Genomic DNA, 22,441 nt, shown 5'->3' on the forward strand with positions numbered 1-22,441 from the left:
GCTCGTGATGACTCTCTTTGTCATATGACAGCCTCGTTCATCAACATATCTGTGCGCTTGCATTCTATTTTCATCTTTGGATATTCTATACACGAGAAAAGCACTCCATTTGACTCCCGAAATCAACTTAAGTCGAGCACTCCCCAGCACGAATCGTCTGCCTGCCCCGCAGCGCGCATTTGTTCACCTCGACAACCCATTAGTCACATAGCAGTCTACAGCTCGTGGGAAGTCACAAAGACGGCCCAGGCCGCGATTCATCATGGCGACGCCTCTCCAGTTTGCGACGTTTACGTCGGAGATTGAGTTGCCGTTTTACTCGGCTCTTTTTGCTTCCAAGCTTGACTATGATAAGCTGGATGACTCTGCGCGAAACGTCCTGGGTCTGTATGAGCCGAGAGTTGAGGAACCACAGGCGAGTTGCAAGATGCAGATTCTCGGAAACGCCTTGACCAGTCAAAAGTGAGTTTATCGTGGCTACATCGTACCAAAACTTCATTTGGCTGACTTGCCTGGTACAGCGCGCCTCTCGGCACAGCTAGAGGAGAGGGCATCATCAAGAATGTCAACACCCTTGAGCAGTTCAAAACCATGGACAAGGCTGAGATGATCAAAAAGGCCGGAAGACAGGTACTGTACCCCAAACAACGGCGCGCACTGGCAGGATCGCTGACGAGGATAGATCTGGGACGCAATTAATGATGGCACGATTTATTCCGTGCCGTCGCTCCTCTCATCGTTTGTCATTCTTTCATACGCAGATCTCAAGAAATATAAATTTACGTACTGGTTCGCCTTTCCAGCCCTACATTCGGATCCCCAATGGAAGCGAGCAGGACCGGTGGAACGCTTCACAGCTGACGAAAGCACTGAACTTGTCGACAAGGTCGGCACTTGGCGGTACAGTGTTGACAGCCGCCAGCATGGCTTCTTCCTCGCGAAGAAGGTTCGGGGTCAGCAGACGCAGAACGAAGATACAGAAGGTTCTAGTAATCTGGATTTCCGATGGGAGGTAGGCTCACTGCGGAGATTTGAGGAGGGTTTCTTTACCGATATTCCTGATGAGGATCGCTACATCGCCTTCGCTGATCCATCGACGTACGCCGAAGGCCCGGGGTGGCCGCTCAGAAATCTCCTGGTTCTCATTCGACAACGCTTCCGAATGTCTAGAGTCAAGATTCTCTGCTATAGAGATACCTGGGCCAGAAGACACGAAGCCAGAAGCGTCGTGCTCCCCATTGAAATGGACGTCGTGGATAAGATGGAAATGGGAGAAATGCCCAAGGTCACAGGCTGGGAGAGATCTCGAAACGGAAAACTTCAGGCCCAGCAAGCCAACCTCGCGGAATACATGGACCCAACGCGACTGGCAGACTCATCGGTCGATCTGAATTTGAAGCTGATGAAGTGGCGACTGGCACCCGATCTCGACTTGGATCTCATCAAAAACACAAAGTGTCTTCTATTGGGGGCCGGCACACTGGGAGGTTACGTCTCACGAAACTTGTTGGGCTGGGGCGTGCGAAAGATTACATTTGTCGACTACGGAAGGGTTTCATATTCGAATCCTGTGCGACAACCTCTGTTCGAATTCAGTGATTGCACAGACGGCGGACAGCCAAAAGCAGAAGCGGCAGCAGCTATGCTGAAGCGCATCTATCCTGGAGTTGAAAGCGAGGGACATTCACTATCTGTTCCTATGCTCGGCCACCCTTTTACCGATGAAGCCAAGACCAAAGCTGACCTGGAAAAGCTAGAAGGCTTGATTGAAGATCACGACGTTGTCTTCTTGTTAATGGATACTCGTGAGTCTCGCTGGCTACCGACCGTTATTGGCAAGGCACGCGGAAAGATTGTCATGAATGCGGCCCTCGGATTCGACTCATACGTTGTCATGCGCCACGGAGCAGAGACCAAGGAGGAGGGACAGGCATCGCTGGGCTGCTACTTTTGCAACGACGTCGTTGCTCCAGCTGATGTAAGTTGTTACCCAGCACCCATGCTCAATCTCAGTCTTACATCATACTTACCACTGCGCACATACAGTCCATGAAAGATCAAACTCTCGATCAACAATGCACAGTCACCCGTCCCGGCGTCGCAGCCATCGCATCCGCCCTCCTAGTCGAACTCCTCACCAGTCTCCTGCAGCACCCTCTCCGTCACAAAGCACCAGCGCCGCAACACTCACCAGGAAACATTCCCGAGCGTGATCCCCCCGAACACCCGCTGGGTCTGGTCCCCCACCAAATCCGCGGCTACGTATCTACCTTTCAAAACATCAACATCCGGGGCCAATCGTACGATTGTTGCAGCGCATGTAGTCCCAAAGTGTTGGGTGCGTACCGCACAGACGGATGGGGTTTCGTCAAGAAGGCATTGCAGGAGAAGGATTATGTTGCTGAGCTGTCTGGGTTGGCGGAGGTGCAGAGACGTGCGGAGGAGATGGCTGCGAATGTGGACTGGGAGGAAGAGGACGATGATCTTGTGGAAGACGGGGAGGGAGAGCTGCTCTGAGGGTTGCTGCGTTTTTGTGTGGTATGGTTGTGTGTATTTTGCGCTCGGAAGGCATTGAGAATTGGAGTTGGCGTTTGGTAAGCTGGCGATTTTGTATTAGTAAAGAACTGGGGATGGTTACTTTACTCGGTTGGTCCTGGAAAAAACCAGATTCATCGAGACTTGTGACATGTCATTTTTGGGTGATGTGTTAGATCTTGTGTAACTTGTTTGCCCGATCTTTTGCAAGATCAGACAATTATCTGGGACACTTGAACGCCCGGAAAAAACATGCCACAAAACGGAATATCGACAATTTTGTTTTTTTAAACACGATTGATTTATCGTTGGATTATGGGTATCCGAAATACTGCCTAGGAGTATCCAATGGTATCGAGAAGGAGTCATCTAAACAGAAAAGAAACAATCCCGGCATCCCCCTGTCCCACAGCCCAACGGCAAAGTCGGGCGAGGACGCGGAAACCATCACCGCATTCCACTTGAACCAGAACAAACAAGAACAAAAAAAAATAATAATTAATGAATTGGAAGCCGTAGCGACGTATCAAATCGGGAGCCTCCGACGATGGTTCAAGCTAGTCATTTCGACAAAAAACGTAACTTTGTTCAACGGACAACTGCTTGGCAGGGGGGGCGTTGGTGCTAGCGAGGCGCTCATTTCTTCAAAATAATGTAAACGGCGTGAATGATGCCGGGGATGTAACCTAAAGAAATTGAATTGTTAGAAATTGGAAAACACAGCACGGTAAAATGGTGGGATGAATGAAATTCAAAGAAGAAATCGACTCTATTTCATCATGACGTGAGAGACCGGAAACGGCACCCCTGAAGATGCTGGGTGGGCCGTTGATGCCCGTGCGCTCTGGACGGATGCCGAGACGGACGGGATCGAACGACGTTCCAGTCAATTCTCAACCAAAGGTGTGAGTGAGCTGGGCGGTGCTCCGTTCTCAATAGAGGGCAGTGGGAACGCTGAAGAAGCAAATAGCAGCGGAGCGACCGGTGGCTGAGCTTACCAAAGATGGTCAAAACAATATTGATGAGGAGATCGGCGCCGCAACCAGTCTCGAGGAAGACTCCCAGAGGAGGAAGGATGATGGCGAAGATGAGCTTGCAGATGTCGCTGTTGGAAAAAGAAAATTATTAGCCATCTTCCATTTCTTGCATGTATTCAGCCCTTTCGTCTGTTCAATGTTCAGATCTGACCACTTTTACCAGCCATTCCGTCTAATGACCAGATGACTAGACGTGGCGCGGAAGCTTCGGGCTGGGCGTTCCAAAACCTCAACAGCTCTCAACATAAAGCTTGCTGCGAGAGCTCAGCAGCAAACAGAATGAGATCACCAGACGGCAACAGCAGTCATACAGACTCGATAGCAAATAAATTCAAAGAAAGCGACTTACCTGCCGGTGAAAGGCATGTTGGGCGAGTAATGTAGCACGAAGCGTAGGGTTTTCCAGTCGAAGGGCTTATCAGGGTATAGGTACCAGAGTACTAGTACTAGACGTTGCAATAGGATTGGCGACGAGCGAGGGAGATGAGAATCAAATTCATTCACGGAGGGTGCGAGAGAAACGGGGGTTTTATTTATTTATTTTTCTTCCACTTCCACACTCCCAGTGCCTTCCGTGCCATGCCTTGTGTGTCCCAGCCAGCCAAGGCAAGCTTTGCTCCTCCGAAACCCAGTTTCCATGGAATCTAGTGGCACGGGAATACCAGACCGCAATTGCTACCTCGGGGGCGTGTGTGTGGCTCGCGACCGGGACCAAGAACTACTAGTGCCAGACGGATATGTCTTTCGATGGCGAGAGAATCGGCTGGAGGGAGTACAACAATCGTAGAGAGCAACGAAAATCTATTAGCCACCATCCCATGGCTCCATGTTCCGCTCTTAGCTCTGCCAATGCGCCACGTTCTGCCCACCTTTGCAGCTCTGCGTCATCGACTCGTCCAATTGCCGGGTCTGGATGACTTTTGTTCTCCCCAATCCTGGAACAAGCTCCAAGCCCAAATTGTGAAGAGAACGCGAGCCTGGGAGGGTCATCGTGATCCCAAGCTACCAAGCTAGACTGGGGGGAAGGGGTTTGCATTAACAGACAGTGTGTCCAGGCCCATGTTGCAGCGTTTGCCATATTCTTCGTCCCCGACAATCTCTTGTAGCACCTTGGCTTTTTGCGATGGCTTCTCTTTGTTTTGGGCGGTCTTGGGAGCCGGTAAGTGACTGTGAGAGCTTCAGTGTAGCTGCTCTGATCCCCAAGGTTGGTCCAAGATATGGGAAGCTCACACTGGAACCTCCGTACGCGCCGCTCTGGTTCTGGGTCCAGTCCGATTCTCACATACCGGAAAGTTCTCTCTCACCACGAAGTTTCTTCTTAGTACGTCATTGGGCGTGAGCTTTGCCGCTAGCCCAGACTTTCTGGTGCATGTGTCGACAAGGTAGCCATGGATCCCGGTCCCAAATCCCAGTCTAGGCCTGGCCTTTCAGCAGCGAGAAGTTCAGCATTGCGAGTGGATAGGTATTTGCACCGCCACAGCATCAGGGCGAGCCGGCAGGAGCCGTAGCAAACATATCAATGAAATTGCGTCAAGTCCTGCTTTCCTGTGCTTTGGAAGACGTCAATACATGTCATGCGCCACACCATGACTTCCCTAGCCACACTTCCAGCTCATCTTATGACGCACGGTGACGCCAACAGATCGTGGCGACATGGACATGGTCAAGATTCAAGAACAGGCCACAATCTGGTCCATGTGACCAAAAAGCCGATTGCTGTTATAGATCAGGGAATCGTCTGGAAGTTTTGCGGTGCTCTGCAGAGCGATAATTCGAAATGCCATGATTTGCGCCGCTAGAGATGGCGCCGCCTGCTACACACAATTCCGGGAATGCCGCTCCACAGCTTTTTGCTAGATAGATGCTGCAGTCCTGGATAAGAAAATCAAATAGCATCCACGCCGAACTGCGTTGACAGGTTTAATCTCGACGAGGGAAATTCTGTGTGGCATGTACCGCTGATAATGGGGTCTTTTCTGTACTTGTTGGCCCTGGTATTCACTTCAGCACCAGGATCAACGATTGATTGCTCCCCCCCAGCCAGCCCTGTTGCCAAGATGGCCGGCTGCATTGATATTGATGGAAGAAGCGTCTGGCCTGGGTTGGCGCCGAGGCTTGGTGGATTCAATGTTGTCTCGCTGTCTCGTCAAACTAGAATACTTCACTCGATAGTGCCTGGCGTCTTGACATTACCCAGGTCCACTGTTGTGCTGCATTGCGCCCCTGGTAGTGGCTGTGTTTGACTAAAAGTCTCAGTTGCAACGGTCAACGACTGTACGCCGTACGGAATCCTACCGAGGTGTTTAGCGTCATAAGAACGACTACGACTTGCCGCAGGCTGTGCCTTGGATGGGAGGCAATATCCCAAGGTGACGGTACTTGAGACCTAAAGGGGTTGGTGGCCCTACTGCACGACGGTTGAGCTGTCCTTGCATCACTTATACCCAATGATAACAAAGGCAAAGCAGTTGAGGAGGCTGTGCTTTTATCATCGTTCACTCTTGTCCCCTTCACATTTCAAAGCATTCCTTTAGCTCCGTCAAACTTCTTAACAGGCAAACATGGTATTATGAAACAGCTAGAAATGTTAGTGTCTGGGCTACTCGTCCCGTTCTGCAGCGCTGCCCAACTGTTTTCCGTAGAACAACGCCCCAGACGCCCAGCTGCACAGTAATGACCCAGCATACATGCCCACAAGTATAGTCACCGGCCACTTTTGCCATTCTCTATCCCAATCCAACGGAATAGGAACCGCTCCTAACCAAGCCCCCACCACGGCGCCAACCAGCCCACCAAACGTTTCGTCCAGAGGAGCAGAAGCACCAGCTACAGCAACAAGAGTCGCCATTGATACCCCTCGAGTAGAAGATAGGGAAGAGGGCGAGCAGCGAAAAGTGCGCTGAGCACAGAAGCGTGTGGGCGACGTGGTCAAGAAACGGAGCGCCAAATAGAACAAAGAGAATGTACACGGCCGGCGTGGCGATTGCGGTTAGGAGTAAGGCGAGAATAGCAGTCTGGTTTCGATCAAACCCAAGTGTGTTAGCGTTATTCAACAAGTTTGCCAGGGAACTTAAATCTTCCCGTAAAAAACAGCAGAACAAATTGCTTTCTTACCGAGATGGCGTTGGGCCCGTTCGCATCAACCTTCTTTTTCTCGCCCGGACGAGGCTTCTTCGACACCTTGGCGGTTTGCGAGCCAGCGACCGGTAAGCATGTAATTGCGTATGCAGTCTGAATGAGCGCGACGACTGGGAGCGCGAGCTGTAGAGTAGATACGGGTTCTGCGACGAGGGAGCCGAAACGTAGCCAGAGGACGCTCAGCAAAAGAACTGGCCGTGCCAGTGCGAGGCTTTTCGATACGGGGCTGTCGATGATGGGGACCGGAGTCAATGTGAGTTTGGTTTTCGTGTCGCCCCCTTGGGCGGACGGTTCTTTGACCAGCGTGGACGACATGGTGACGGAGTCGATCAATGGCATCGTCTGGGTGGTCTATCGTGAGCAACAAAATTGAGGATTTGCTGAAAGCTTCAAGCTCCTACGGGCCGCAATTCGCGTAGTCACGTGATTTGAAGACATCAGACAGGCACTCAACTTCGGCTTCCTCTCCTGACAAAATCCAAGATTTGACAATTGTTTCTTCCGTTTTAGATGGACAAAGTAATATGCAAACATGGTTGACCCTTTTATTACTTTGGTTCTGATCTTGTTTGCGAGGGTTTGGGCTTCACTTTCGATGAGTCTTGCCCACTTGAAAACCGGTTCCAAATTGTGAAGTTGAACAAGCCTACAGCAAGGAAAACCACGAGTCTTCTCAGTTTCAGTAACGCATCTTATTTGCAGATGAGTTCAAGGATATCCAGGTCATGTTGTGGGAATTGGTACTTCAAAGAGTAACCCAGCGGTTCGCGGGGCTCACTGATTGGTCGCAATGCAGTCAACTCCGGGGTTCTTAACCGCTGAATGGTGACAGAAACAAGACTAAAGCCGACATGCAGATGCAATGTTTCATAAAGAGGGAGCCAACTAGCCCGGCCGTCTAACAAGGCGAAGCAAGCGAACAGAATGAGGCGGCTGCCTTACCATACAGTGCTACCGTCCTCAACTTGCTGCTCTTCCCGCTCGCGGGTCGGGTTCGGAGTGCTGTTCTCGCAAAATTCCATTCTATTCCGAGACTATGACTTCTACCATCTTTTTACGGTTATCAAATTCGCCGTGGGTGAAACATGGAAGACAAGAACTGTCCAAATCAGTTTCCCGGCTTTACCCACAATGGTGATTGCAATCTCATTTGTAAACCGACAGAATGGAAAGACATTATGCTCTTCTTTCTGGGTAATTATGGAGCTCACGCGGCTACAGTCATTGGGAAACCTGGACAAAGTACTCTGTCGTGGGCAATGAGTATATTGCTTGCGTTGTGCTTTCCTGGCGCTGGTGTTCTGACGGGAGTCCAAGCCATCTCCAGCTTGGCATGCTTTGCTCCCACGGAATTAACAAAAGCAACTCGTGCTGGTGCTCTATGCATGGTAATTAAACCAGACGAACTTGTCTTTGCTGAAGATGATGTTGAAGCCGTGGCATCTGTCCCTGTGGATCGACAAACTTCGGAACTGACTGGTTCTGAGGGAGATGAGAGGACACAAACGAATATTATAGATGGTGCCCAAACAACCCAAGACGGTATGCCGCGTCGAGTCCTATACGATGAGCCACGAACGACACGAACAACAAGTTGCATTTGCAGGGATGGGATCTGTGTTTCTTGTGTCGAGAATAAGGCGAGAGACACAATAACAGTGGCACAAGCCGAGGTGAATGAAGGGTTTGATGGAAAAACAGATGAAAGTAAGATAGACTTGAAAAAGATCTAGCGTCTCCAGAGCTACAAACTAACGTCAATTTTAGTATTCCCTCCTTACGTATCAATTACCCACGTCAATGGACTTTCACGACTACCTAGCGGATACCGTCTACTGGTTTTACCAGAATGGGTGACTTTTGAGAACGATGTTGCAGATAACCAAGAAACTGGATTCAGAAATTGGGCGCGATATACATTTGTAGTGCCTTTTCAATCCAGAAACAGGACCATGGGCACAATATCTTCCAGCTATAACATACTCAAAATTTTGATATCCATCGGTCAGCTCATCTATGCAGCAATAACGCTATACGACACAAGAGGCAACCAGATTGCAGTCTACGGATACGCAGCATTCGGGCTCACTGTTGCCCCGTACATCTGGATGTCTATGGTGAATTTACTTGGAAACCTAATATGCCCACAGTACCCGACAATGTTCCTAGTCAACTCTCCCACGCTCGATGAACTCCGAGAAAAGATAAGACAAAACGGCATGGTAGATAGATACACCCTTGATTCAACAGTGGGACGAATCAGCAAAGAGACCCAAGACCGTGTCATCCACTCGTACGGAACTGTTCTTCGAGGAGACAACGCCGTGTCAATGGCTCTGGAGATGTTTCACAACGCCAACACTCGGGACAGGGTGCGAGTGATTGTGCGGGTTTACATCGCCTATGCCATTGCTGCTGTGCCCATTGTCATTGTCGGCGCCATCTCTTCGTTCAAATCTGGCAAGAGCAAACCTTATCAACGAGTTTGGACTATGCTTTGGCTCTGTTTGGGGCCTATGGTTGGCACTGGGCTGGGCTCTATCTCCATGGCCTTTGTGGAATCCAGACCGGTTCTTTGGAGATCGGTCGGCGTCCGGCGGCAAGAACATCAGAGAACAGAAGACAATGTAGCAGCTCAAGCACGTGCGGGTGAGAAAGCAGATGATGATCCTTGGTGGGAGAGGGACCTGAGTGGTTTTTTCAAGTTCTTCTCTGTTCTTTTGACCTTGTTCACTGTGATGTATATGATACCTGCGATTGGTGGCTTTGTGGTGGTTGGGAAGATGCTTAACGAGTATGGGACGTGCATGAAGACTGACTGAACGAGCAACTAAACTGTACATGGAGCTTTGGGTTTTAAAATATATAATGGAGGTGTAGTCCCAGCTGATTCAAGAACGTTTGGTGATTGTATAACTTTAACTTTCGATATAAACCAAAACGGACTGCCGGTTAGTTTTTAATAAATTAAGCACTCTGCGAAACGACTGAAGTATCCTACTCATGAAAAAACAATCCAGCCTTTTATAAACAGTCGAGTCCAAACAGCAAGGGAAAGGTTCACCGGCGTAGGGTAGGCTATGTCGGCGAAACTGCGGGAAATCCTGCCAGTGGTTCCTGGACCCACAATAATTGTCCAGCAATCTTGATGGAACATAGCTTCAACTTCGTCCAAACGCACACGTCTCTAAGCTACAGAGACGGGTTTCGCAGGCCTCAACAATGGCCTTGTAAGTACAATTCAATTCCAAAATACTCAATTGCCCACTCATATTCGAAAGTGCCCCCGTCTTGTAAAAAATATCAACCATGAGGGGGAACTTGGCCCGCCATGGTCGCCGTCTCCTGGTGTACCGTCCAACATCTGCGCCAGCATGTCTTTCGTATGCGAACCCTGCTCGACGACGACCGATAACGCGACCTGTCGTGCGGAGAGCCTTTGAAAGAACGTTTTTGAATACCCTGTTTCAGAAGCCTCCGAGAGAAGTTCGACAACCCGAGTACGAGCCGGGATGGATGCAAGTCATGGTGTGGAGGAGTCGAATGCTGGACAATCTGCGACCGCCGCCAAGGAGGGAGCTGATAGATGCTTTGAAGAAGCTCATGCAATCAAAATTAAAGAGAGGGGTGCCACTAAATAGTACACAGGCTTTGCAATGCCGCCGATTGTTGGAGTACCTCGCGACCGCAAGTCAAAATGACCCGCAAGTGAAGGCTCTGTCCTCGGGTGATTTGGCAATAATACGAAAAGTTCTTCTTGATATTGCGCCTCAAGAAAGGACTGAAAATCACTTGGAATTTGCGAAATCGCTATACGCCGTCTGGTCATCGGGGAATTATACGGGCAAACTTCGATCGCTTGAGCAGCAATGGTCCGATTTTATCAAGATGTTGTGCGAGTATGGCGGCTCCGAAGAAGCGCTCCATCTGTTGAGATCGAAGTGGAACGAACCGTCGTACTTTGTTTACTTCGTCAAAGAGGATCAGCTGCTGGCGTGTGTTGCCCGTGGCCTTGCGAGAGAGGGGAAAGAAAAGGAGCTCATCGGGCTGGTGAACTACGCAATGGGAAACGGTGTGCCCTACGATGCCGCCATTCAAGCAGTAATGGTTCAGTATTTTGCAGACAAGAACAATATCACCGAGACCCAACACTGGTTTACTCAACCCACCAATCAGAAGTATCCTCAGGCGCAAGTGTACAGGGACATGGCCTCATTTGCCAGAAGAAACAACCTCGAGGAATGGGCCGTGCCTCTGGTTCTCGAACTCGGTCAGTCACAACCGAGGCGCAAACACTGGGATGCCATACTTCAGTCTATCTTACTACTTGGAAAGGCTTTGGCTGAAGTAGATGCCATGATGGGGCACATGGTTGATGGCAATGGCCCTCTTTCTCCAACTATTGGGACCATCAACGGTCTCCTGACAGTTGCAGTTGAGACTCAAGATCCCGAATTGGGTGATGATATACTTGTTTTATGTGCGGAGAAGGCATTGGCACCGAATGGGGAGACATACCTTCTTCTTCTGCGGTTACGGCTTGAGACCGGCGATCTCAAGGGCGCACAACGAGCATTCGAGCAAATCAAACATTTCGAACCATGGAGTAACGAACGGGCTAGTACCGACCTCTTTGACGATTTCCGTCGATCTTCGAATAAATATTTGACCGTGCTCTCACAGCAGGTGCCCCCGGATTTTAAGCTCATCCTTGCCATCCTGGAAGCTCTTGAGGAGGAGCAAATGCTCTTGGAGCCCGAAACAGTAGCTGCTCTCTGTGTGAAGTTTTTGGAGAATGACCAGCATTTTGATGTCATGGATTTGCTCTCACTTCACTCTTTTATGTACAGTGAGCAGCAACGGGAAGCAGTGCAGAAGGCGTTTGTGAGATTTTGTCTCGACAAAGGCACCAGTACATCGCGAGCATGGACCGCATACCAACTGCTCCAGCAATTCTTCCAGGATACTAGCTATGAACTTCGAATGAAGCTAATAGCAGCGTTTTTTGAGCGCAAACGGCCCGACATGGCTTCCCATGTATTCGGGCACATGCGGCAGCATCGAAACAAATCATATCACCCTACTATGGACACATACATTCTATATCTCGAGGGGGTGGCGCAGAATCCTGATGTCGAAGGGCTGGTCATGATTCACAACATGCTGAAGATGGATACAACTATTCAGCCAAACACAAAGCTGTACACGGGATTGATGCTGGCCTACACGGCTTGCGATAAGCCAAAGACTTCGCTAGACTTCTGGAATGAAATCACACAGTCCCGCGAGGGTCCATCCTATGCAAGTCTACAAGCCGTGTTTTGGGCGTTGGAGAAGAAGCCTGGCGGAGATAAACAGGCGCGAGAAATCTGGGAGAGGATTGAGCGAATGGATCTGGAAGTGCCGCCGGCTGTGTATAATGCCTATGTGGGTGCTATTGCTGGCAGTGGCAATGAGAAGGAAGTGCGAGGACTAATTATGAATATGGCATCCTATGTCGGATCGGAGCCGGATTCAAATACGTGAGTTTACACAGCGGCTTACACACATGGAGACTAGTACTTACACATTAAACAGGCTGGCTATTGCGCACAACGCACTCCCTGGACAGGAACTACAAGCAAGTTACCGCGACTGGGTGAAGAAAAAGTATGAGGCTACGTGGGCCGAGCTGGATAAAGCCGGCAGGCGACTCAACGAGTTTGGTCTTTGCCAAATCAAGATCAAGCGGGTCATGCAGACATGATCGTGTACAAAGAGGACAGAATAGATGGTTTGGACATTTGTATCTATACATGAAACGAGGCTTTAAGCTGTTGTACATATAGCGGGATAAGGAGAATAGAGACCTGGCGTCCAACGAGGTGCCTCAATCCTCAGTGGCATACGCTAGTCGTACCCTATTTCCGTTGTGCTTCCTTTGTGACATTTCCTTCCTGCATATTTCGCAATTCATCTCCTTTCGGGGAAGAAAGAATCCCGAATCATCTCAGGATGATCATGAATCGTAGGATAGATGCCCATCCCCTGAACCCGACGAATCATCTTGGCAACCTTGCGCTGGTTGACTGGCCGCAACCTCGTCCCAGCAGAGTGAACAATCTGCCCCGAAGAGGTGGTAAATTCCTGAATAAGAGAAAAATTCTGCACCAAACGTCAGCAATCGATCTCCAAGTCTCAAACTGGTCCAGAAACATCCACATACCTTGTACATATCCAATGGCCGAATTCCCAACGCATCAACAATATCACTACTCCTCGGTGACCTCTTTCGCCACTTCTGCATCTCCACGGGACTCAGATCATGCGGCGAGTACACATCGCCAGATTCCCACCTCCTCGGCATCTGCTTCAGGTAGTCGGCCGAGTTTTTGGAGTTCCTCAGCGCCTCGATGGACTCGAGTCTGCTCCGGTTCTGCTTGTCGGTGTAGCTCTTCATCATCTTGGCGGCCGCTTCGCCGGGGCGCATGTTGCGAGTAGGGGGGGCGCGCTTGTGTCGGTCGTTGCTGATGGAGAGGAGGTTGCTGCTGGAGGAGGGTGTCGGGGGTCGAGAAGCGTGAGGGGGGTGAGGAGCCTCGCGGGGAGGAGATGCGATTGCTGGTGTGGATGAGAATGCGCGGAGAATGGACCACGGGGATTGGGTGCGCACAGCGCACGAGGGGAGTCGTGGTGGCATGGTTGGCGATGGTGGTGATGTGGTTGAAGTTGAGTCTGGAGGTTGAAAATACTCCATAGAGTGCTTTGCTGTTGCTGTGCTGGGGTGCTGCGTTCTGGTTGGTTGTGTGGACAGAATACCCCACTTAATTTTTTGATTTTCTCTGAGCACTTGCACGCTGCAACTCCAACCTCACAACAGACAATTCGCACCATCGTACGTCTGCGGATCGCAAATTCTTCCCACGACATTTCCTCTTAAAGAATTTGCCAGAAACGTTTGAGCACCGCGACCGAGTGCAGAACCTCACAACCCCCCTGCCACAATGGTCCGCAAGCTCAAGTATCACGAGCAAAAGCTCCTCCGCAAAACCGACTTCATCACCTACAAATCCGACAATGACCACCGCGACAAAGCCGTCATCCGTCGCTACATGATTCAAAAACCCGAAGACTACCACAAATACAACAGACTCTGCGGTGTATGTTTTCCCCCGCCACGTCCTCATATGCTCTCAACCAAACCGCATACCCGAATAGCCTAAACGTTTTACTAATTCTATCCCCAGTCCCTCAGACAACTAGCCCACCGACTTTCGCTGCTGCCCCCCGAAAACCCCACCCGTCGCAAACACGAAGAACTCCTCCTCAATAAACTCTATGACATGGGCATCCTGTCCAGCAAGTCGAAGCTGTCGGCGGTCGAGAACAGTGTCACGGTTAGTGCTTTTGCGAGGAGACGATTGCCCGTTGTGATGACGCGGCTGCGCATGGCGGAGACAGTGCAGGCTGCGACAAAGATGATTGAGCAGGGGCATGTGCGTGTGGGTGTTGAGACGGTGACGGACCCGGCGTACTTGGTGACGAGGTCGACGGAGGACTTTGTGACGTGGTCGGTTGGAAGTAAGATTAAGAGGAATATTATGAAGTATAGGGATCAGTTGGATGATTTTGAGCTGTTGTAGGGGATTGATACCATTGATTTTTGGGGGATTGGCATTATACGGCGTTTGGGCATTGGAGATTTGTATTCTCGGATGTAGGTTTCATGATTGGTGAATCAGACTGCGGAATATAAGCTAGGCTGGTATTTTCCTTGATTGTCATGCGGGTGTGAGTTGTGCGAGTGATTCATGGAGTGGGCGCATCAATTCATTGTTATCCGAGCTTCCAAACAGGGAATTATCAGACATTGTTGGGCCAACTGGGCGAATTATTCACCTCCTTTGGTGCTGCCTTGCCGACTCCCAGGTGCGGCGCTCGAGCCACCAGCATCTTAATCCCAATCATTGCAGTCAAACGCAATAATTTGTGATCAAGCATGTGTTCATCTATCAAATAGCTACAACACTTAAGAGTACAACAAGATCTCATGTTAAACCAACTTCGCCCAAATTATATCCTCTTCAATCTTCTGCAACTCGGATGGCGGTGGACCCCGACAGCGGCGTTCCCGGCCCCACTCTTCGGACGCTCGCACCACCACATTGGCTGAACCTCCAGATGTCCCCTCCTGCCCCTGCACACGAAGTTCCCCAGCGGCCAGCTTATCCCCGTTTAGGCGTCCCTTTCTCATGTCACACCAAATCGAGACGCACCAACCGCTCGAGCTCGAGCTGCCAAGGGCGTGCAGCTGTCGTCACATATAAATCGGCCGACCAGACGCAAGCAAAGCTCCAGCCCGGCAAGCACCTGACTTGTCGTATAAAAGCCGACTTCTTCACTCACACTCCCAACTCTCCCCTCTATTTTATCCCGTATCCAATTCCCATGTATTACCCTCACACCCTGTCTGTCCCTCCTTCCAAACATTCACCATGTCTCCTTTTGCCAACATCCAAAACCTATTCATGCACCTCATGGAGCCTTGGTTCATGATCGCCGCATCAGCGACCTACATCCCCCAAACAATCATCGGCCTCATATCCACCGGCAATTACAGCAGACTCTTCTCCCCCTCCGCTTTTGGGGAAGAGTTATTCGGCAACTTCTGGGTAACAATGGGGCCGCAGGCCAAAGCCGGCGCAGAACAAGTCGTCGTCCCTCTCCTGGAGGGCAAAGTATCCGGCGGCAAAGTCCACGACCATGTTGTGTCGACGCCTGTTCATGGCACGGTTCTCGAGGTCGGTGCCGGGAGCGGCATGTGGGCGGACATTCTTGCTCGGATCCACGAGTCTTCCGCCGTGAGCGACGGCCTGAGAAGCAGAAAGGGCAAAGGGGGCATCACCAAGATTTATGGCGTGGAGCCGAATCCCATTTCGGCGGCCACGCTGAGGACCCGCGTCAACGAGGTTGGGCTGGGGGACTTGTACGAGGTTGTGCCCGTGGGGATTGAGGATGTCGGCGATCCGACCAAGTGGGACGGGAGGATTGAGCCCGGCAGCGTGGACTGCATCGTGGGCATTCGGTGCATGTGTAGTATTCCTGATCCGGAGGTGAATATTCAGCATTTGTATAAGCTGTTGAAGCCCGGGGGTTCGTGGTACGTCTTTGAGCATGTGAAGACGACGAAGGGGTTTCCCGTGATGCCTCTTTATCAGCGTAAGTTTTGTTGGTTTTTCATGGTGGTGGTTTTTGGCTAACTTTGGATGTAGGCTTTGCGAATCTTATTTGGATGTTCTTTATGGGCTCGTGTCGGATTTGCAGACCTACTGATCAGACGCTTCGCAATGTTGGGGAGTGGAAGAATTTTGACTTGACTGCTTCGCCGGATGAGCCTCCCTATGCGGTTCTCCCGCATGTTATTGGCGTCTTGACTAAATGAGGGGGCGGCACATGGCTACACACGAATTCATGAAAAGAATTGCGACGCGGTAACGAGTCAATGTCATTCAAAAAAGGGGTATCTCAAGTACATAAACATGCTCTAAAACGCCTATAGCTCGTCGTCATCATCATCCGAAATAAAAATCGAGTTTCTCTTCGATGTGCCCTCCACCTTGAATGTTTTTGATTTCATATCCGTAGTGCTGGTCGCCTCGTGTTTGAGATTAGATTCGGTTTTGACATTAACCTTGGTGTCCTCCTCTTTGAAGACTTCGGCCTTCACCCCTTCACTCTTGACATCTGCGTTCAAGTCTTCACTTTTGACGTCCTCAGCTTTGATTCCCTCGCCCTTAACACCACCCTTTATATGCTCTTCCTTAACATCCTTTGTATCTTCATCCTTGACTTGTACCGCAAACTCTCTCTTCACACCCCCAGGCACATCCTCATCGTGGAACATCGCTTCGGCAGCCTCTTCCGCAGCCCTTTCCATCTTCACATTCTCCGCCTCGTCCAACGCCGCCTCCCTCCTCCTGTAAAACGTATCCAAGCAATTCCTCCTCGCCTCCTGCGACCAACTCTCCACCACGAGCGCAAATTCTGTAGCGTTGACGAACCCGAATTCTCGAGCCATGGAGCAAAATTGCCGAAGGCGAACGTCCTCCGGTGGCCTATACGTGTTATGCAGCATATCATCGTCGTCTTCCTCCTGACCATCTGCAAACAAGGCATTTTGACCCTCTCTGTCTCCGTCTGCGTATGATCGCATGGCGGCTCGGCGTGAGAGTTGTTCTTCGACTTTCGATGTCCCAACCACCTCGGAGTTATCATGGGTATATTCTACGCCGACAGACGTCAAAATCGCTTGAATGGCGTCGCTCTTCGGCGTGACGGACTTGTTAGAATCAAGGAGCTGCTGCTGGTTCTCAGCGGTGAGAAGAGTAGCAAGTTGGCTCATGCCCCCGTCGTCGGCGTTGCCATCCTCGCGTTTCATGATACCAAGGGATTCTTGGTCCCTTGCTGCTTGCTCCATGTCCATGTCTGCCATGTCCACGCCCGCTCTCGCCTCAGCGATATTTGTGTTGTTCACAATGTTCCTCACCAGGCTGGAAGTCCCGTGGTAGGTGAATATATTTGACAACCCAAATATCTCACCCTTTCTGTCCTCGTCGTGCTGGACGCCTTTGAAGTATCGGCGTTCGGACGAAGCAGTGTAACCGATGTTGGCTTGCTGCTGCTTATACACTTGACGGGCGTACACAATTTCCTCAACTGTACCCTGCGAAATGAGACGGAAAACCTCAACATCACGGGTTTGGCCGATTCGGTACGCTCGATCTTGAGCCTGCAAGTCCCAGGATGGATTCCAATGCGGGTCCACAATGACAACTTTGTTGGCCGAGGTGATGTTGAGTCCGACGCCGCCGGCTTTCGTTGAGATGAGGAACACAAACTGCGTGGGGTCTGAGTTGAATGTGTCGACTATGTCTTGCCGCTCCTCGTAGCTGAGCGAGCCGTCTAGATAACTGACGTTGTAACTTGTACTCGTGAAGAGATGCTGCAAGATACGAAGTAGGCGGACGCTGTGGGAGAAAACGAGCACCTTGTCGCCATGCTGATGCCAGAACCTTAACAGCTTCTTCATGACTTTCCACTTGCCACAGAACTCGGGGTTGACAAGATTCCTAATCTGGTCCCTTTGCTCATAAAGTGGCTTCCACGTATCTGGCAAACACAATTTCAGTGTTTCTAGCTCCTTCTTATGCTTGGTATCGACATCTGTTGTGGATGGAGTGAGCAGGGCGAGGTGGTTCGCTAGCTTTTGTAAGGTGATCATGCTCGGGAACACGAGAGCCGGCCATCTTCTGCCGTCAGGGAGGTGTGTTTGGCAGCACCAACCCTTCTTTTTCCCATGCGGGCAACGGTCAGATATGGTACGAAGAAGATGTATTTCATCGCTGCTGAGAAAACTTTCATACGCCTCGGCTTGTAAATCCGTGAGAGGACAGAAGACAACCCTGTCCGTCTTCTTGGGCAACTGATCCGCAATGAGTGTCTTCATACGCCGCAGAAAATAGCGAGGCAAGAGATTCTGAACAAGCTTTTTGGCGGTTTGTCGAGCCAGACTGAGTTGGGCGACGGTTGCATCATGCGACTGACCGACAGTCAGGGGCTTACTGATGGTCTGCATCCATTCAGCCTTTGCCCCAAAGTGTCCCGGGTTAGTCCAGTCCAGCAATGTCCACAGTTCTTCATATTTATTTTGGATTGCGGTTCCCGTGAGTCCAATGCGGCACAGCGCATTTACCTCATTCATAGCCTTGGTCGTTTCCGATGACCTATCCTTGAGACGGTGGCACTCATCTGCGATGCAAGCATCCCACGATACCATGTTGATGGCGCTACGGTTATTTTTGTATGTGTCGTAAGTCGTAATCATAACCTCAAGGAGTCCGGAGCGCGCCGTACCCATGATGTCGTCCTTGTTTGTGCCGTGATAAATGTCGATGTGCCACCAACCCCATCTGTTCAGCTCATTCCTCCAGTTCATAATCAGAGATCCAGGACATATGATGAGAATTCTGGGATACCAGCGGCCAGGACAGAATCGAATCTCTCTCATGCGCTTGTCGTCCCGCTCATCGCCAGTTTTGCCAAATGCAGCCGTTAAGAAAGCGGCGACCTGGACCGTTTTACCAAGACCCATATCATCGCCGAGAATACATCCTTCTTGGTAGACGAATTTCCGATGGAGAAATTTGACTCCCACGACCTGGTAGTCTCGAAGATACTGGGCAATTGATGCTGGGATCCGTCCAGCTGACTGAGGTAGCTCAATGGCTTTGTATGGGCGAGACGGTTTGATGCCGCTTCTGGCGTCAAATTCAGGTCTTTCTTTGAGTTCGCCAAGTCTTCTCGACTCGTCAAAGTCAATATCAGTATAATCAGGTGGGAGCATGAGAGCCGCTTCATGATACCGTTTCTTATTGGCATCAAAGTTCCGGCGTCGCTCTTGCAGGTAATCTGGAATATCTCCCAGATCAAGTTCATCTTTTGCGTCATGTCCATCATTCTTCCCGCGCTTCTTATCATTCTTTGCAGCAGACTTCCGTTTTGCCCTTCGTTTCTTGGGCCTTACGGGCACTCCATCTGAGTCGTCGCTCCAGTGGACCTTTTCCGAGACATCATCGTCTTCAACTTTGCGCTTCCTTGAGCCACTGGCGGACCCTTCTGTGACACCGCCTTCATTTTCGGACGCCGTTGGGTCATCATCGATAATCTCGATAATCTGGTTTTCATTTTCAATCTTCATTTTGGCGTCGCCATGATGTTGTGCAGTTTAATGAGAACGATGTGTGAATGCGCGTGGGTAAAACGCGGGTTCAAAGTTGCAAAGTTGACGCCACTCTAGGCAAACACGCTCACACGTGACTGCCTTGGCAAATGGGAATTGTCTACAATCACCTTCCTTTACACCTGGGAAATCTAATCATGTAATCAATTGGCTTTCTTCGAACTTGTGACATAATTTCTCTAACATCTATTGTTGATAAAACTCTCCCTGTTCGTGAGTGTGCTTTTGCGCAGTCCCAACACCCTTGAGGCAGCATTCGTCCAACCAGAACATGAAAGTTCGTCGCAGAGGGCAAATGTAGTTTGACTACATCTCACGATGTGGGAATTGGCTATCACCAATTGTACTGATTCATCCTCATTGAGAGCGGGTTTTGATCTTTCCAAACTGACCCGAGAGCAGGATCGATTTTCACCCATTGATCGACATTCACAACAAATCAAGATCCCCCTGGTCGGAACTCGAGAATGTTTGTTGCTGCGATACCTCTTACTCTAAATCGAGCAAGAAGACGAAGCTTCACAGTAAGTGAGACGGATAACTACACCAAAAAGCGGAATCCATGCTCCACAGCCTCCCCAGGCGCAGCATTGATGGCACCTTCAACTGTCTCGCCTCTATCCAACTTCCTGTTCAGCCGGACTAGCATTCTCTTCAGCACAAACGCTGCAATTATTGCCACCGCTGCCATGACGCAATTGTGAATAAAGGCTCCGGTATACCTCGGCGCAGCCGACTTTGGGTACAAATAGCTCGCATAGATGGATGTGCTGTTTGCTACTGCATTGATGAATGCCAATGCGGCGGCTCGTTTGGCTGGTGGACGTGGTAAGGTATTGCTAATCCAAGCCAAAGCAGTAGTAAATCCGCTATATAGCCCGGGAATCTGAGAATATCACAAGTCAGCAAGCAGCCTGTCAGATCGACAGCAACAGGCAAACTCACCATAAGCATAATGGCGACGTATCTTGCAGCTGTGTTGGTTGTGGCAGCAGAGATGATAAACGTCACCATAGCCAGGCATAATGGAATAGAAATATGATAGAACCGCTCGCCTGTTCTGTCGGCATGCCACGCTGTTGCAAACGTGGTGATAACTCCGAGCACGTACGGCGGCGCGGTCAGCAAAAGTGTGACGACTGGCTTGTATTTGAGAGTCGAAACCACGGTGGGGAAGAAATTCGTCACAGACGCAGCAGAGATGTTTCCAAAGAGGAGCACAAGCTGTGATTGATGTCAGTATAACGAACGCAGTACTGTTTCGGGGAACTGACCAGAACCCAGGTCTTCACGTCTTCCAGCGCAAGTTTAAACCCGTGCCACATAGTTTGCTCTTCAGAATTCACCCAATCGTCCTGACCAATATCTTCTTCTAGTCTCCAGGTAGCGAGTGCCATTTCCTCCTTGTTCAGCCATGTCGTTGTTCGTGGAAAGTCGGGCAGGATGAAGAAGGCAAAAATTGCGATGACAATGGTAATCGCGCCTTCGATGATGAACAGCCAGCGCCAGGCGCGGAGGCCACGGGTTCCGTCCATATTTCCTGTGATTCCTGCGGCAATAAGCCCTGAAAAGGCTCCAGATATGAGAGACCCTGCATAAAGGTATGTGGTGCGCACGCCCAATTCCTTGCGGGTGTACCAGCAGCTGAGATAGTACAGGCAACCCGGCTAACCCCAAACGTGTCAGTAATGCATATAGAATGAAGGAGATGTATTTTCTCGTACAAAATATGCTGCTTCAACAAAACCAAGGAAGAACCTGGCAGCTAGGAGTCCTCCAAAGGAGTGTGCGGCGGCCGTCGCCGTTGATATGATTCCCCATATGGCCATCTAGGCTCGTCTTAGTAAAAGCTGTACAATGCGCTAGACACGGTTTCTTACGCAGATGGGCAAATATTTGCCTGGCTTCCCCATTTTGTTGAGAAGCAAGTTGGACGGCACTTGCATTAAAAGATACCTATACGGATGAGCAACAGTCTTGCAAGTGCGATTGGAAACGAGGTACACTTACCCTACGAAGAGAATACTGACTGCAGTCTACGTTGAATATGATTAGCGAGAAGCCAGTGCTCCAGTTTGAAAAGTCCTCACCGAAAATTGAGTACCGCTTGAATTAAGCTTCAAATCATCTTCCAAACCGGCGAATCTCGCGGATGCAATGTTATTTCTATCCATCGGTTAGATTTGCATCATCCTATACTCCGAAAATCACTTACCTGTCAATGTAGTTCAAGATGTACATGATCACTATCATTGGGAGAATGCGAAAGTCAATCTTTCGGAGGAGCTTCTTCTCCAGCCGCTCTCGCTCCTCTGGCGTCAACTGGCGAATTATCTCGGGAGGTTCAAATCCTCTCGGTGCATCTTTAGCAGCCCCATCTGCCGAATGAGTCGAATGGGCGACTTCTGCCGAGATGTTGTCTGCTGCTGGAAGAGCAGCCTTGTCATCTGTGCCGCTCATGGCGGAATACTCTTGAAGGCAGCTCGTGTTGCTTGTTCGAATAATGACAACTATCAACAACAATGACGGAAGACAACTTCGCACGTAAAAATAAGCTTGCCAGGGAGCAGTAAGAACTCAAACAAGAAAAATGCCTGACCTTTATTTGACGTCTATGGCTATTAGGAACGTGTCGGCCTTTTCCCCGCAGATTCATTTGCCGTCCCGCGGGCCACCACATTGTACAACTTCCTTCAGGAAAATGGTCCCGAAGTAGCGCCATCTCGGGGTTTCTGACTAGCGAGTAGGGAAATTGATGCTCGACGCGAAATCCTGGCCTGGTTTGCCTGGATCATGATTGTCATCACCATGATTTGCGGGGAAGGCTGCGCTAAAACGTGGGGGTAAGCCGCTGATGCTGATGCCGGGATTATGAAGAACGAGAAGTTGCGTGAAGTTGGTTGCCATTTGCCTCGTGGGGGCGAGTTGAGAAGATCAAATTGCTGGGGACAAATGG

General features: G+C 50.2%; 9 protein-coding genes across 9 annotated transcripts; 5 read left to right on the plus strand and 4 right to left on the minus strand.

The window, feature by feature from the left end:
* Nucleotides 1-262: 262 nt before the first annotated feature.
* VFPPC_09546 (autophagy ubiquitin-activating enzyme ApgG) lies at nt 263-2,517 on the plus strand (the record flags this gene model as incomplete). The annotated part of the gene is made up of 4 exons (XM_018288065.1): nt 263-462; nt 522-630; nt 683-1,978; nt 2,047-2,517. The coding sequence occupies 4 exons, from the start codon at nt 263-265 to the stop codon at nt 2,515-2,517; spliced, it is 2,076 nt and encodes a 691-aa protein (XP_018139452.1).
* Nucleotides 2,518-6,298: 3,781 nt separating this feature from the next.
* On the minus strand, nt 6,299-7,025 carry VFPPC_18130 (GPI biosynthesis protein family pig-F domain-containing protein; the record flags this gene model as incomplete). The annotated part of the gene is made up of 2 exons (XM_022429786.1): nt 6,299-6,586; nt 6,687-7,025. 2 exons carry the CDS (start codon nt 7,023-7,025, stop codon nt 6,299-6,301), a joined length of 627 nt encoding a protein of 208 aa, XP_022285198.1.
* A 770-nt stretch (nt 7,026-7,795) lies between these two features.
* Nucleotides 7,796-9,532, plus strand: VFPPC_09543 (nacht domain-containing protein; the record flags this gene model as incomplete). The annotated part of the gene is made up of 2 exons (XM_018288063.1): nt 7,796-8,417; nt 8,478-9,532. The coding sequence occupies 2 exons, from the start codon at nt 7,796-7,798 to the stop codon at nt 9,530-9,532; spliced, it is 1,677 nt and encodes a 558-aa protein (XP_018139450.1).
* Nucleotides 9,533-10,019: 487 nt separating this feature from the next.
* VFPPC_09542 (complex I intermediate-associated protein) lies at nt 10,020-12,456 on the plus strand (the record flags this gene model as incomplete). The annotated part of the gene is made up of 2 exons (XM_018288062.1): nt 10,020-12,232; nt 12,288-12,456. 2 exons carry the CDS (start codon nt 10,020-10,022, stop codon nt 12,454-12,456), a joined length of 2,382 nt encoding a protein of 793 aa, XP_018139449.1.
* A 206-nt stretch (nt 12,457-12,662) lies between these two features.
* Nucleotides 12,663-13,386, minus strand: VFPPC_09541 (ribosomal protein S18; the record flags this gene model as incomplete). The annotated part of the gene is made up of 2 exons (XM_018288061.1): nt 12,663-12,854; nt 12,916-13,386. 2 exons carry the CDS (start codon nt 13,384-13,386, stop codon nt 12,663-12,665), a joined length of 663 nt encoding a protein of 220 aa, XP_018139448.1.
* A 304-nt stretch (nt 13,387-13,690) lies between these two features.
* VFPPC_09540 (U3 small nucleolar ribonucleoprotein IMP3) lies at nt 13,691-14,329 on the plus strand (the record flags this gene model as incomplete). Its single annotated transcript, XM_018288060.1, has 2 exons — nt 13,691-13,846; nt 13,934-14,329. The coding sequence occupies 2 exons, from the start codon at nt 13,691-13,693 to the stop codon at nt 14,327-14,329; spliced, it is 552 nt and encodes a 183-aa protein (XP_018139447.1).
* An 852-nt stretch (nt 14,330-15,181) lies between these two features.
* On the plus strand, nt 15,182-16,128 carry VFPPC_09539 (methyltransferase type 11; the record flags this gene model as incomplete). The annotated part of the gene is made up of 2 exons (XM_018288059.1): nt 15,182-15,905; nt 15,959-16,128. The coding sequence occupies 2 exons, from the start codon at nt 15,182-15,184 to the stop codon at nt 16,126-16,128; spliced, it is 894 nt and encodes a 297-aa protein (XP_018139446.1).
* Nucleotides 16,129-16,239: 111 nt separating this feature from the next.
* On the minus strand, nt 16,240-19,443 carry VFPPC_09538 (DNA excision repair protein; the record flags this gene model as incomplete). Its single annotated transcript, XM_018288058.1, has 1 exon — nt 16,240-19,443. One exon carries the CDS (start codon nt 19,441-19,443, stop codon nt 16,240-16,242), a length of 3,204 nt encoding a protein of 1,067 aa, XP_018139445.1.
* A 583-nt stretch (nt 19,444-20,026) lies between these two features.
* Nucleotides 20,027-21,945, minus strand: VFPPC_09537 (MFS transporter; the record flags this gene model as incomplete). The annotated part of the gene is made up of 8 exons (XM_018288057.1): nt 20,027-20,371; nt 20,431-20,709; nt 20,760-21,152; nt 21,210-21,314; nt 21,366-21,441; nt 21,496-21,521; nt 21,576-21,651; nt 21,701-21,945. The coding sequence occupies 8 exons, from the start codon at nt 21,943-21,945 to the stop codon at nt 20,027-20,029; spliced, it is 1,545 nt and encodes a 514-aa protein (XP_018139444.1).
* Between the last annotated feature and the right edge of the window lie 496 nt (nt 21,946-22,441).

The sequence above is a fragment of the Pochonia chlamydosporia genome, chromosome 7 (assembly GCF_001653235.2).
Source record: "Pochonia chlamydosporia 170 chromosome 7, whole genome shotgun sequence".
In the NCBI taxonomy this organism is placed as follows: Eukaryota; Fungi; Ascomycota; class Sordariomycetes; order Hypocreales; family Clavicipitaceae; genus Pochonia; species Pochonia chlamydosporia.